This window comes from Xenopus laevis, chromosome 6L (assembly GCF_017654675.1).
Source record: "Xenopus laevis strain J_2021 chromosome 6L, Xenopus_laevis_v10.1, whole genome shotgun sequence".
NCBI lineage: Eukaryota > Metazoa > Chordata > Amphibia > Anura > Pipidae > Xenopus > Xenopus laevis.
Genome location: NC_054381.1, coordinates 27,142,622 through 27,156,677, shown reverse-complemented (window position 1 = coordinate 27,156,677; position 14,056 = coordinate 27,142,622). Strand labels below are relative to the sequence as shown.

At 38.0% G+C, this 14,056-nt stretch overlaps 1 protein-coding gene across 1 annotated transcript in view; it reads left to right on the top strand.

Annotated features, from left to right (window-relative positions):
* The window catches only part of plxdc2.L (plexin domain containing 2 L homeolog), a 284,395-nt gene that overhangs the window by 135,674 nt on the left and 134,665 nt on the right, over positions 1–14,056 (top strand). Inside the window, exon 2 of the mRNA XM_018267284.2 lies at positions 11,833–12,011. Within this exon, the coding sequence (XP_018122773.1) occupies positions 11,833–12,011 (179 nt within the window). The remainder of the gene's footprint in view (positions 1–11,832; positions 12,012–14,056) is intronic.

Here is a 14,056-nt window from a genome sequence, read left to right as displayed (position 1 = left end):
GGCGTCCCGCCCCCTACTGGGCACGTGTGAATAACACGCAATTTAGGGAGCGTCAGAAGATGCAAGTGTTAAAAGTTTCTACCAACTAATGGTAGGCTGTAGTGCTCTAGCACTTGTGCCCCAGGGGAAAAGCAAATGAGCCATTGTGTATGAGAACTGGTGTGAGTCCATCTACTTTAATCATTTCCAGAAGGGAAAGTTTGGTAGTAATCACACCTAAGGATTTCCATGTTATGTTTAGCTGAGTTTCCGAAACACGTAGGGATTATTCTGAACACACAGCAGTATTTTTTCACTTAATTTAAAACCTTTATTGCTGTGTATTATACATTTGAGCTTTTCTAATCCATTTAAGCACAGTAGAATGACTCCTTTTATTTCCCAAATAAGCATATTATAACAGAAAAATGGTGCCTGGTGAATGTGTATTTACTTAGTCAGTAAAATGTGTATTTCAGCAGCTTTTACAGATTGCTAGCATTAGAAAGGCAGTCTTAATAAATGAAACAGGCTTATCGTCATCATTTGTGTGCTTTGGATTAATGTATACTGTTATTAATCAAGGAGGTACATGCTCAGGATCTAGTGGCACAGACTTTATTAGCTAATCCCAAGAGAAACCATTAACTGCTGCACACACACATGGTCTGTAACTACCAACAAGTCTCTCCCAGCTAACCTTTGCACAAGTCAAAACAGTGAGACCTCTAGTGGCCAGTTGTAACATATCATATTGCTACATATTGTAAAACTGCAAGAACAGCTGATGGACAGCGAGGGGAAGGGATAATAATCATTCTAAACCAAACTACTTATAGATATGCTGATTCCTACACTTTATACTGTGAATCCCAATAACATACTTAAATGAAGCATCTTATATCTCTTATATACTGTATGAATAGAAGCAAATTATACTAACAATGGTCAACATCTAGTAGACATTTGAGCCTGTTATAGCAGCAAAGAGAGAACCAACTAGCCTTGGTTTTGGAATTAAATGTTGGGCAGGCAGATGTCCAAATAGCGTATGACCAACAGTGCAATAATAATAATGTCTATGGGAAGAAACATGAAAGTTGTGTAGTTACTGCTCAGTAAGACATCACTTTCAGATGAAACAATCTGTTTTTTGTTTTTTTTTTAACCATATTTTTTATTGGTTTTAAATCACAATACATGACAGCATAAGACAAAACATATCTCAAGAAAATAATGCGAAGGATACAAAAATGAACCCCAATGTTACAATCTGTGACAAATAACAAAAGGTACACTGTGCATCTGTTACATCTCCATAAATAGATGCCACTAGAGAAGGGGAGCATCATATTCCCACGCACATCCAGTACAACCCTAGATATGCAAGACAATCAAGAATAATATATACATGTAAACTACTCTTTTACCCAGTAATCAAGTATGTAAAAGAAAAGAACCTCGCACCAGAGTGACACCACACACCCCTCATGAGAATCCATGGTTTACCGTGGAATTTGGTCCTCCATAAAGGACATTGAGTTATCGTGTAACAGGGCGGTTAAATATTCCATTCTCCTTATTTGCTGTATTTTGTTCACTAAAGTTAACGTAGTTGGAGCCGTTTGCACCTTCCAATGGGCCGCAATCAAGCACCGTGTACCCATCAATATATTCCGTGCGACTTTTTGGATACGTTTGCCGACATTCCCAAGCGGTAGCCCCAGTAGATGGGTTAGAGGATCTTTCGCTATTGTTAGGCAAGTGATCCTTGATAATATATCGGTCGTTGTGTCCCATAGTGGTGTTATAATTGGGCAAGTCCAATAAATATGAAATAGCGTCGCTGGACAAGGCCAACAATTAGCTGAAGTGTCTGGGAAAAGTTTATGCAACAAAGCAGGAGTATGGTACCACTCAAATAAAATTTTATATATATTCTCCTTCATGGTGGTACATATTGATGATTTAGTTGCATTTCCCAAATTTTCCCCCATTGTTCTATGGAGATGGGAGTGCCTATTTCTGATTCCCAATGGATCATGTAGGGGTGTGGTGTCTCCTCCACTCGCCGCTCATTAAGAATATTATATAAAGTCAAAATCAACTTTTTTCTCGTTACCATATGCATACAGAGATTTTCAAAGTACAATGGGGTTTGTTTCGTAAGAGTCGGGCATAAGGAGCTTACATAGTGCCGCAGCCTATAATACATGTAGTCCCTCATGCCCTGCAGCTGACAATCTATGTTTTAACCTGGAACAATTTGGAGCAGCACAGAAATAATTGGCTGAATAATTTCTCCCTTTATGAGATTTGCATCGAGGGGTAAGCTGTTGAGTAGCACTGAGCTCTAACACCCCATACACCAGAATGGCATTTGATCAATCAAAGTATTTGAACACACTTGGATATATTGACATAGGTATCAGCTCTGATAAATATATCAATTCATTAAAGACTGAAAAACAAACAGGCAAATCTCAGGCAAGTCTCTTTTATTCAGTCAGTGCCTCCCCATGAGAACATTCATGCAGATAAAATATGGCAGCTGTTGCTTTACTTGCAAGTTGTCATTAACAGGTTTACTGCTGACAAAGCACTTTTATAATTGACTCCCACTGTCTTTTCCACCTATCATTTGTTCTTTATTCCTTGGCTCATTACTAGTAAGTACAGTATCTTAAAAAGTGATTAGCCATGTGTTACAGTACAAGTGGATAGAGCTAATTTCTCATTGAATTTCTGTTACATGAAATAATAAGATTGCTGAGGTAGCATCACCGAAGTGTGATCGCTAATCAGTAATTGCTCGTTAGATGAATGGCAATAAAGTTGAGATTCTAGTTGATAAGAGGTTATAGTATCTTTAGTACTCTATTGTATTTGATTTGTGGTTTGATTTATCACATATTGGAGTTCTCAGAGTTATTCTTTGTGTCATCATTAGACATGCAAGTAGGAATAGGACTACAAGGCAAGATCAGTGGAAGGTGATTAATGTTTATGTGTATTGGCCATTTAAAAGTTAGCTGTCAGTGGTCCATTGAGTTACTAGTAACAATGGAGAGCTTTGTATGCATTAAAGAATATTTTACTATTACTCCCTACTGGTAAAAAGTGTGTGTTTGCTTCAAAAACTCTGAAACTACTACTACAGTTTATATTAATAAACCACTGTGTATCCGCAGGGGCAGCCATTTAAGTTGAAATTGGCTATAGGGTTCCTGATTACACTGCAGAAAACATTTAGTTCTTTGGTTTGTATATTTCACGTATTCTGTTTCCAATATTTGGCCTTACTGGTCCTAATAGGCTAAGTGACTAGTTTCTCTTATAGGCTCAAATATAAAACTGAGTGTCAGCTGACACTAATAGGGCTAGATTTTGAAACTACAACTGGCCATATACTGAAAGAGCTGCTCGTTTGGTGAGGGCGACGAATGAGGAAATCTTTCTTTGAGTCGGACTGGGGGGTCCTGTTGGCCACCGTGGCTAGCACCTCAGGGGCCCCCTGCACAAGTCGGTGCCACAACCTCACTCGGGAGGAGGTAAGGGAGAGTAGCATAGTGTGAGAAGTGGACATCACCATATTGTTTGTAGGGTATGCAGTCAAAGAGCAATCCTCCAGGCAGTTGTAGTTAAAAAAGTATTTATTGAAGTACAAGTATGGATTACAGTCTGGATGGGTGGGACTTACTATGTTTTTCCCAGTGTCCCACCAACCCAATCCAACCTGGTTCCTTGATACGCCCACCTTGATTCAATCTTTTGGCTGATGCGGTCCTCGTCCTGTCAGAACTTTATTAAACCTGCCTAAAATAACGGTCAGGCCGATAAGCTGCCGATTTGGCCTGTCTATGGCCACCATTCCATTTCTAAAAAGTTCTGCTTAAATGTTCCTTTTTTAGTGTTGCAAAAAACTTGTCAGCGCTGCATTCGATTTTTTCTTTCAGATATACACTGAACTTGGCGAAAAGATCTGTGCCAAAACGACACAATAAAGGCAATTTAATTTGACAAAGAAGGCGCATGCTTCTAGAACAATATTGTTGTTGTCCATGGTAAAACTGGAGTATGTGCAAACTCTTCTATGATAAAATCCCATATAGTGCTCACTACAAGGCAGTCTTTTTTGTGCATGTGTGTGAAAAGAGAGAAAGAGAGGCTTTAAGGGTCCCAAAAGTAATGGCGTAACTTTAGGGGACAGAGTGATCTGCAAAAAAAATGAGGGCACCTTATGCACAGAACCATAGATGGCCTGTGCTGCAAGCAAAATCAAGAGTAACCCCAGCAGACACATTGTACCAGCGCCCACCAAACCCCATCATGACTAACTGTAACTATATTATTTGGTTGTTTGCTGAATGGACAACAGAAAAATAATTGGGCTTATACTGAGGAATAGACTAAGGAAAGTGTTTAGCGGGTGACGTAAAAACACTTAAAGCAAAGGGTATACAGTAGGTGTTGAGGGATTATCTAATAAAGAGGATCATCTGGGAGAAGGTAATTGAAGAGGTAGTGGGAGGATTATAAAATGAAAGCAAAGAGGATGCAGGTATAGGATGCAATGGACCATTCTCAGAAGGGGTAACAATTTTAGAGAGGGTATTAAAACGAAGCAAACTGAAACCAGAAAAAGGGATATAATGAAGACTTGGAATGACAGAGGAAAGAAAAAAAGGAGCCTGATAAAAGAGTGGGAGTGATAGAGTATTGGGACTTGACAGGAAAACTCCTGGTGGGCCCAGGTGTCAGTGGGCCCTCCTGCTTTTAAACATTTCGCCTATTTCATGGTCACTGCATATTTCTTTGAGAATAAAGAAGCTAAATAGATGGAATAATAGGTTATAGTATGTAAAGAAAATAGAATAGGAGAATAGAGGTTGAGCAAGGAGAGTAAGAAAATAATATGTAGAGTGGGCCCCTGTTCTAAAGGTTTTTGGGATGGCCCCTGGTCTAAGGATTTTGGTGGGCCCCTGGTGTCCCAGTCCAACAATGAATAAAGGGGAGAAGATATTCAGCAATACATGAACAGTGGCAGGGAAAGTTGCATCATTTGGCCTTTATTTTACACTGATCAGCCAGTGTGCTCAGGTCAGTGCTATGGAAGCAGAGAGGCTTTCTTGGAACTCTTTCAACTAATTACTTTATATTTCTTTATGCCGTGCCTTTGGGAAGTATTTCTTTTGCCTGTCTCATAACCTGTAAACAGAAAATCTTTAGACTGGCAGAATTATTTTATTTTAAGATATAAAAATTTATTTTTGCATGCTCCAATTGTCCTTGTGCTTGTGGAAGTGTAGAATGCTTTGATCAGGCGCGATACCAATCCCCAAGTAAAGGTTGCCATAAACTAAAAGATCTATCAGGGGTCGATCTTTCCCCGATATGCCTCTAAAGGCATGGCTACATCGGGGGTAATCTGAACATTCGGCCCTATGGCAGAACGATCAGATTGCAATGAGAGCGCAATGGGTTCTTGGCGGGATCGGTCGGGACAAAATCAAACCTGTCCGATCGACCAAACGACCGATCTCCGCTGGACAAAAAATGTCGGGAATTGTACGAATCCTCGTTTTGTACGATAGTATCTTTGCGTCTATGGCCACCTTAAGTCCAGGGCAGATAAACCCACACACAGCAGCTTTGGCATTTAGTAGTGTATTTACATATCTGTTCATATCTAAAGGTTGTCCTTTAATGTTTTGTTTGCTTGGTGCTTGGATGTGGGAGTGCAATTCTAAAAACTGTCATGCTTAGTTCTCTTATTTTAGCCAAGTGCAACATGGGGTGATTGGAAAAATAACAAAGATAACTAGATCTTTAATGAATAGTGAATAAGTCAAGTTGCAAACTGGTGTTCATAGTAGTTGGCCCAAATTCATTCAATCATGGGTCCAGCGGTTTTGAGCTGGCTCGCACATCTCTAGTTCATAGTTTCAGTTTATCAAGTTCAGCAAACTTTGAGATTGCATGTTTCTGAAATTATAGGAATTCTGAAATCAAGGCAAATATATTTTTGTTTTTCGACCTCAAAATTTCTTCGAAAAACTCTCAAATTCTAAAAAAAAAATCAGCAATTATAATTTTACACTCTTTGTAATTGAATGGAACAATGGGATTTTTATTCATGATGGAGTTTTCTTACCGTGATCAAGTTTTTCCTATATTTGAATTTTGTATTTATTTTTTTCTGCTATTGTGTCATGGAAAAACTCCAAAATGTATAAACTGGCGTCCATGGATGTCTACTATCTTACAGTGACACCAAATGATCTTTTTTTGCTCTGTATAGAGGCAATAGGGCAGAGATCAGGGTGGATTTGGGGGAAGGATTGTTTATGGTAAAAATGCCCTAATGTTTTAGTGTTGGCAGGAATATTAGGAGCAAATTGCTTATGCATACAAATAACATTTTGGAAACAGAAAGAGGGACAAAAAGATTTGAAATATTTCGATCACAACCATTTTCTGGATACACCCCTAATTACTATGTTCATTTTACAAAAGTTGGCAGGTTATGAACACATTTCTAAACACATTTCTGTGGTTTTTATGTTATCACAGTTTTGCTAATGAAGGTGAATTGCCCTTTAAGATGTAAGTCTAAGTTCTCAAAAGAGACCTCCTTATCTTAAACTGTTACATAATATCTAAGTATCTATTCTGGACTCTCTGCCAAAAGCCAATTAAGTTTCAAACTTTGTATATTTTTCTGGCTGTTCAGTGTAGGAGATCAAAGAGAAAGTCAGGACATTTCAGTAACAAACCCGGGACTGCGGGCTGAGCTGTCAAAATCAGGACTGTCCCGTGAAAAATGGGACAGTTGGGAGGTATGCTTATGTAGTTGAATTTCTGTTGTCCACTCAGTGATACACTGTTGTAGGATAGCTGAGTATTCTGGTAACTGATAATACAGGTGTGGGACCTGAATGCTTGCGACCAGGGGTTTTCCAGATAAGAGATCTTTCTATATAATTTGGATCTCCATACCCTGAGTTTACTTAAAAATAAATTAAGTATTAATTGCTTCCAATAAGGATTAATAGTAACATAGTTGGGATCAAGTACAAGGTACTGTTTTATTATTACGGAGAAAAGGGAAATCAGTTTTACAAATTTTAGTTTGCTTTTTTTTTTAACTGAGTCTATGGCCTTCTTGTAAGTTGGACTTTTCTGGATAACGGATCCCATACCTGTACTTGTGCACCCCTCTTTGAAAACAGAGCCAGCTGGTAGGTGTAATTTATAACGGAAAATATTTTGATTAATTGTCAAATGTAAGATACAATAATGAAATGAAGTTGAGACAAGAGGAACATGCCCTTATGTTAATTGAACTTTAGGTATAATTAATAATGCTGGCAAACTACATGTACCTTCCTTTTAATTCAATTAATAACGCTAGATTTAACTTTCCTGCTGTTGGCACAAACAGCTAAGCTTTAAAAGTATGGAGTAATAACCCGAGTATTATATTTTAGAGATGACTTTACCTGGGTTTCAGAAATGTATTAACTGTTTTTGTCTTTTGGGGAATATAAGATTCAATTTAAAAAAAAAGGCAGAATATTGGAACGGCAACATTTCTTACTATTTATATAATATTTCACCTCATTTTACCCAGCCTTGTTAAGGTTATTTGTAGAATGTATTGCTGCTGCAAATGCAATTATTATATGCTAAAAGTGAAAATGATTTTATTTTGGATTAAAATGCGTTGTTGGGTTGACTCCAAATGCTGGACTGTTTGCAAGATAAAATTGCAAGCCAATAAAGTGAAAACTGGTGCAATGGAGGAAGTAATTTATAAAATAAAAATCCATGTAACTCTCAGATGGGCGACCTAAGGGCTAGTTGTTGTTAAACTACAACCCCCTGCTCCAAAAATTATTAGAAGCTGGAAATAGTAAATTCATGTAGTTTATAATATTTTACATTGCACTATTTCTCAGTTCATCAAAATTTAGAGGAATAGTACAGTGCAGAAGAGAACTCACACATTGGTGAGGACCAGTCAGCATCACTTTGTCCCTAAGGGAAATCAATTACAGTACCTAAGAAATTGTGATGGGTTCTCTATTATTATTGACAATCACAATATTAAAATTCAATTAACAAGGTCGCTGGCCAGACTACTATACACAATTCATTAAAACACAATAATAACAATCACTTAAACCTAAAATGAATGAAAAATGTATGCACATTAAAAAAAATATATCTATATATATAATGAATCAATATTTAAAAAGCACAGTTTTCCAAGTCCATATGACTGGTTTGAAAAAGAGAGCAATGAACCCCCGATTCCAAGGATTTTTAAAAGGGGTATAATAAAATTCAGATTTTCTAGTTTTATAAAAAAAAGTTCACAAAACTTCATTAAGGTGCATTTTTCTGATGTAGGCTTTTATTCTCGGAACCTGTTTAAAGCTTCCAAATTAAGGTGGTTCTCTGGTAAAACTGACTAAAAACTCTACCAATCAGAAACCATAGATGAAAAAAAGATGAAAACCACTTGCTGAAAGTTTTGCTGCACACAAGTAATTATAATCAGATTTATATTACAACATTGTTTACCATGCAGCAGTGGTTCCCAAACAATGTAGCTGGAGGGGGGCAAGGAGCAGTAGCAAATGGGGGATCATTATCCCAAATGTCAATTAGAATAATATTTAGGGTGAATGCCTATTAGCTCTTCCTGATACACCCAAAAACTTGCATGTCAGTCCAAGATTTGGAGTGAAAACTTGTTTGCTGTCATAGAAATTCTTAGAACTGTGGCTTCCCCCATTTGCCATGGCAATTGCATATGTGGTAGAACAGGAAGCAGGACTTCCTGTTTCTAAAAATGGAAATATTGTGTGAGGTCCCCAAAAAATCCAAGGAGAAAAGTTTAAAACTACACTAAGGGGCCAATTCACTAACTTCGAGTGAAGGATTCGAAGTAAAAAAACGTGGAATTTCGAGTAGTTTTTTGTGCTCCTCGACTATCGAATTGGCGTAAATTCGCCTAAGTAGAATGATTCGAATAGATCGAGCGCAAAAACGATGCGACTATTCGCCATTCGATAGTCGAAGTACTGGATCGACCGCAAAAACGCTGCGACTATTCGCCCATTCGATAGTCGAAGTACTGTCTCTTTTAAAAATACTTTGACTGCCTACTTCGCCACCTAAAACCTACCGAATTGCTTTAAAAGCCTATGAGAAAGTCCCATAGGCTTGTTTTCCAAGTTTTTGATCTAATAAAAAGGCATTCGATCGAATGAAAATCCTTCGAGCGAATATTCGCCTGGCGAATATTCGCCAATTCGACTATTCGCCAGCGCGTAAATTTGCCCAAATTGCCTATTCGATTCTATTCGATACTATTCCCCAGTCGAATTTCGAGGGATTTAACCCCTCGAAATTCGACCCTTGATAAATTTGCCCCATACTGTATCATTTATTATAACATGAAAAAAAATGCCCTAATGCAGAATTTTAAGATGGGTTATTAGAGGTGACTTAAAATTACTTGGATTCCTTTTGGGATACCTGTGGCCTCATCTGCATATTATAGCATAACACAGTTGCCAATTTGTATATAGATCTGCAATAGAATGAAGGGGGGGTTACAAGTACAGACTGTAATCTGTGGTTAGAGATCTCTGTATATTGCTTGTTTTATTAGGCGTGCTGAGTAAATTTTATATTTATTATATCCTCTTTTATGTCCGTTTGCTCCAACAAATGCTGCTGTGTTTATGAACCAGATAGAATGCTGTTCTGTTTATACGGCAGTAAGGATTCTGCTGTTCTCTTGAGTTTTCTATAGATGATTCTGCATTTCCTCCATTGCTATAAACGACATTGCGTTTCTTAATTTGTATAACCAAAGTTCACTTTGTTCTATTATATCAGCAAAGATACTTACCAAACCATATTGATTCTTCTGTATCTACTCACTGCACTGCTTTGAACTAATTGGATGTTCTCTTGTAGGAGTCAGGCTTGACAGGCTCATAATATGCTTTGAACCCCTAATCTGACAGTTTCAATTATAAACTGCCTGTATTTATTTGCATAGATACAGGGCCAGTGTCACTTAAATTGTATGTCTTAGGTGTAGCACTTATTTTGGTGTTAAATAAACATGAACAAAATACATAGCTATGTAAGCCTTTATTTGCTTTTCGTACCTTACATTGGGTTAAAGGATCAGTAATACTACAAATTAAAATTCTGAACTAATATGTATTTCTATCCTGTGCATGTTAAAATATTCTACTTGAAAAATGTAATGTTTTTCTATTGCTTTAGTTCAGCCATCTTTGTTCTTTGGTGATATCCTTATATCAGTGGTTGTCAGCGCCAAAACAAGGCTGCGCTGGGCCCCCCTGCCGAAAAACTATTTGGAGGGGCCTGGTGCTCATTACCATTCCTGCTATACTGAATTTTAATACTATAGAGGAAGCTTCCACTGGTGGTTGTTGAACATTTTAAATACAAACCCCCCTATAAAGGCCCAACCATTGGGTCATGGCTACCACTAGCTCATAACTAGGTCACAAATTTAGAAAAATAATATTGGTGTATCAGCAGTAGTCAGGGTTTCAGGTCTATGTAGAACAGCAAATCTTGGACATTCTCCCCAAATCTCACCCTTTCTGGTCTTTAGGCTGAGCTCCTCTGTCGTGACTCCAGGCCACCCCAGGAAGCCAGCCCCATAGCTTGGAAACCACTACCGTAGATAATAGATATTCATGACTTGTACAAAAAAATAACAGTAGAAAAAAGGTCTAAAGGGCTTGATTACTTGTTTATCTATTATGTGATCAATATAAACTTAGATCAGTGGCTGTTGAACATTTTCAGTTCAAACCCTGCCCAACCAGTGGTCATAGCTACCATTAGCTAATAACTAGGTCACAAATATAAGAAAAAATACTGGTGCAACAGCAGTAGTTCCAAAAAGGAAATATTCACCCCAAATCTTACCCTAACTGGTCTTAAAGGAGAATTCAACCGTTTTCCAAAAACAACCCAACCCCCTCCCCATGTAGACCCCCCCTCCCTCCTACCCCGCAGCCTAGCTGCCCCCTGGAGAAATGCCCTGGGTCTTCGGGTCTTCTTCCAGCAATTCAGCAATTTCTATCCATTTCAGCGCATGCCTTTCCTTGTGAGGCAACTTCGGGCGATTTCAGAAAACGAAGCACTCTGAGTGCCAATTTGGGGAGATTAGTTGCTTGAAGAAGAGGCAATTTGTCGCTGGGTGACTAATCTTCCAGAATCTCCACGTGTGTCTCTGCCCTAAGGCTGAGCTCCTTTGCCATGACTCTAGGCCTCCCCAGGGAGCCAGCCCCATAGTTTGTAAATCACTGCCTTTGATAATAGATATTCATGACTTATAGTGATGGGCGAATTTATTCGCCAGGCGCGAATTTGCGGTGAATTCCTGTGATTTGCCGCCGGCGAATAAATTTGCGAAACTGCAGCGAAAATTTGCCGGTGTCAAAAAAAAGGACACTGGCGCCGTTTTTCAAATTTTTCGCTGTTTCGCAAATTTTTCGGCGATGCGAAATGGGGCAAATTCGCCCATCACTAATGACTTATACACAAAAGCCATAAAAAGGGGCTAAAGGGCTAATTTACTAACAATCAATGCAATTTTTACATATGATTAATGAAAAATCTATTTGCAACTAAATATTTAATGTACAGCATTTTGTCTTCAATTAATAATACATTTTCAATTTTTTCTTCAAATTTGACTTTCTCTAATTTACAATATTCTACAACATTTATTCAACAATGTGCCCAGGATATATTTTCTTGACCTCTGTCTTTCTTGTATTGCAGATGTGTCTTACTCAATTACTGCAGTCAAGCCTAGAGTGGATGAAATTGTTTCGGTGGACACGCACATGTATAGCCACAGATGGAAGAGACAGTCAGTGGATACAAACAGGCCAAGTGTTGGACAAGACTTCCCTGACATGTTCCTTGAAGGTACAAATGAAAATGGCACCGAGATTGAGGTACATTTCTCATATGTCACTTTGTTTTTTTGGACAGTTTCACCATACCATTAATTTCGTATTGAAAATGTAATTTTTTTTTATTTAATTAAAAAAAGAATTACAATTTTTGCAAAGCAGTATTCTTTATTACATTACATTCTTAAAAGTGGTATTTTTTGGTTGCAAAAATGACTTTCAGGAAGAAGCTTTATTACCTTCACTGCATACTGTGGCACAAACTATAGGTATGGGATCCCATATCCCTTATCTGGAAACCTGTTATCCAGAAAGATCAGCATTATCAGAAGGCCATCTCCCATAGGGGTAGATTTAATAACTGGCGAAAATTTGCCAGCGACCACTTCGCACCCATCGCTACACTTCACCAGATGAAAATTCGCTCAGACAACGCTAATTCACTAAAATGAATTTTAGTGAAGTTTTGTCCCGGGCATTGAACGCTGGCGACTTTTCTCTACCGGTACTTCGGCAATGCAAGCAATTTGAAGTGAAGATGTGCTAGCGTTCATTTCTGCCTAGTGCAAATTCGCTAGAGGTCTTGCGCTCAGGTTAATTTGCATACTTCGGGAAATTTAAAGTTGAATGGATGTCTTTATGTTATATATTGCAGCAAATATATTACATTTCCACTGTTAATTACACATGTCCAGGGAACCTTAATAAAGTCAATAGAGTTGTTATAATGCCCTACACATGAGCCCACTGTATAGTTAATGTTCCATATGTTAGAAAATGTATGGGGGAAAATTTTAGGACTTTTGCAGGCTATCACTGCGTTTAGTAAAATCCGCATTTTAGTGAATTTGCAGAGTAACGTCCATTCGCCAGAGCGAATTGTCGCCTGCTGATGGAGTGCGAATGAACACTAGTATCAATCCCGTTCGCTAACGAATTGGCGCTTGTGCGTGTTAGTGAATTGGCGATGTCCCTGCGGGTGGCAACTTCGCCCTTTAGTGAATCTGCCCAATAGAGTCCATTTTGAGACATAATATAAGACAGTGCCTTGTAGTTAATGCTAAATAACCCAACACAAGTCCATGTTACTGGCAAAGCAACCCTATTATGTTTTTATAGTGTTTACATATTTTTCAGTAGATTTTAGGCTTGGCGTTAATTAAGGAAAGACTCCCACCCCCATGAAATCTTGATTGATGTTAATGGGAACCTTTATCCCAAGTGTTATGTGATTTAATTACTGTAGCTTTACTTAGAGTAATTCAGTTCTCTATAACTATAATTATTTCATTGTATAAAGCATTATTATTCCAAAATACACCAGACTTCTGTTGCCGGCTGGAGATGTTGCAGTTAAAAATTGCAATTAAAAGGAAAGAAGACAAATAGCAAATCCTCTAAATTCTGCATTGCTAATTAAAGTTGAATTATGTTAATGCTCACTGCTTTGCTTCACAATTACACACACTTTTCCAGTCCCAGAATTTGATATCAGAGTGCTAATTAATTTTTCATTTCGGAATACTAATGCTGAAATATAAAGTGTAAACTGGTTTTACTAGGATTGTTACTTTTTATGTTTACCAGACAGACCCCCCCCCCCATATTGCCATGACTTTTCCCAACAATGGTTAAAGCACACGTTGGGCCCAGTATAGTTCCTATACAACTATGCTCTTATAGGAACTAACTCATGTCATACATAGTGATGGGTGAATAAATTCGCCTGGCACGAATTTGCGGCGAATTCCCCGGCGAATAAATTCGTGAATCTCCCGTGAAAATTCGCCAGTGAAAATGCTCGATTTTTTTGTGAAAAGGTTCGAATTGCTAGATTTTTTTGTGAAAACGTTCGAATTGCTTGAATTTTTTCGTGAAAAATTCAGAATTTCACGATTTTTTTGTGAACTTTCCGATTTCACGATTTTCGCAATTTTTCCGCTGTTTCGCGGGAGAGATTCGCCCATCACTAGTCATACATGTACCAACAATAAGATAAATGTGTAGTAGCCCACCTATCCTGACTGATATCCATGTACATCGTATATCAGACAGTTTGGATATCGGGGCAGATTTCAAAATTCCAT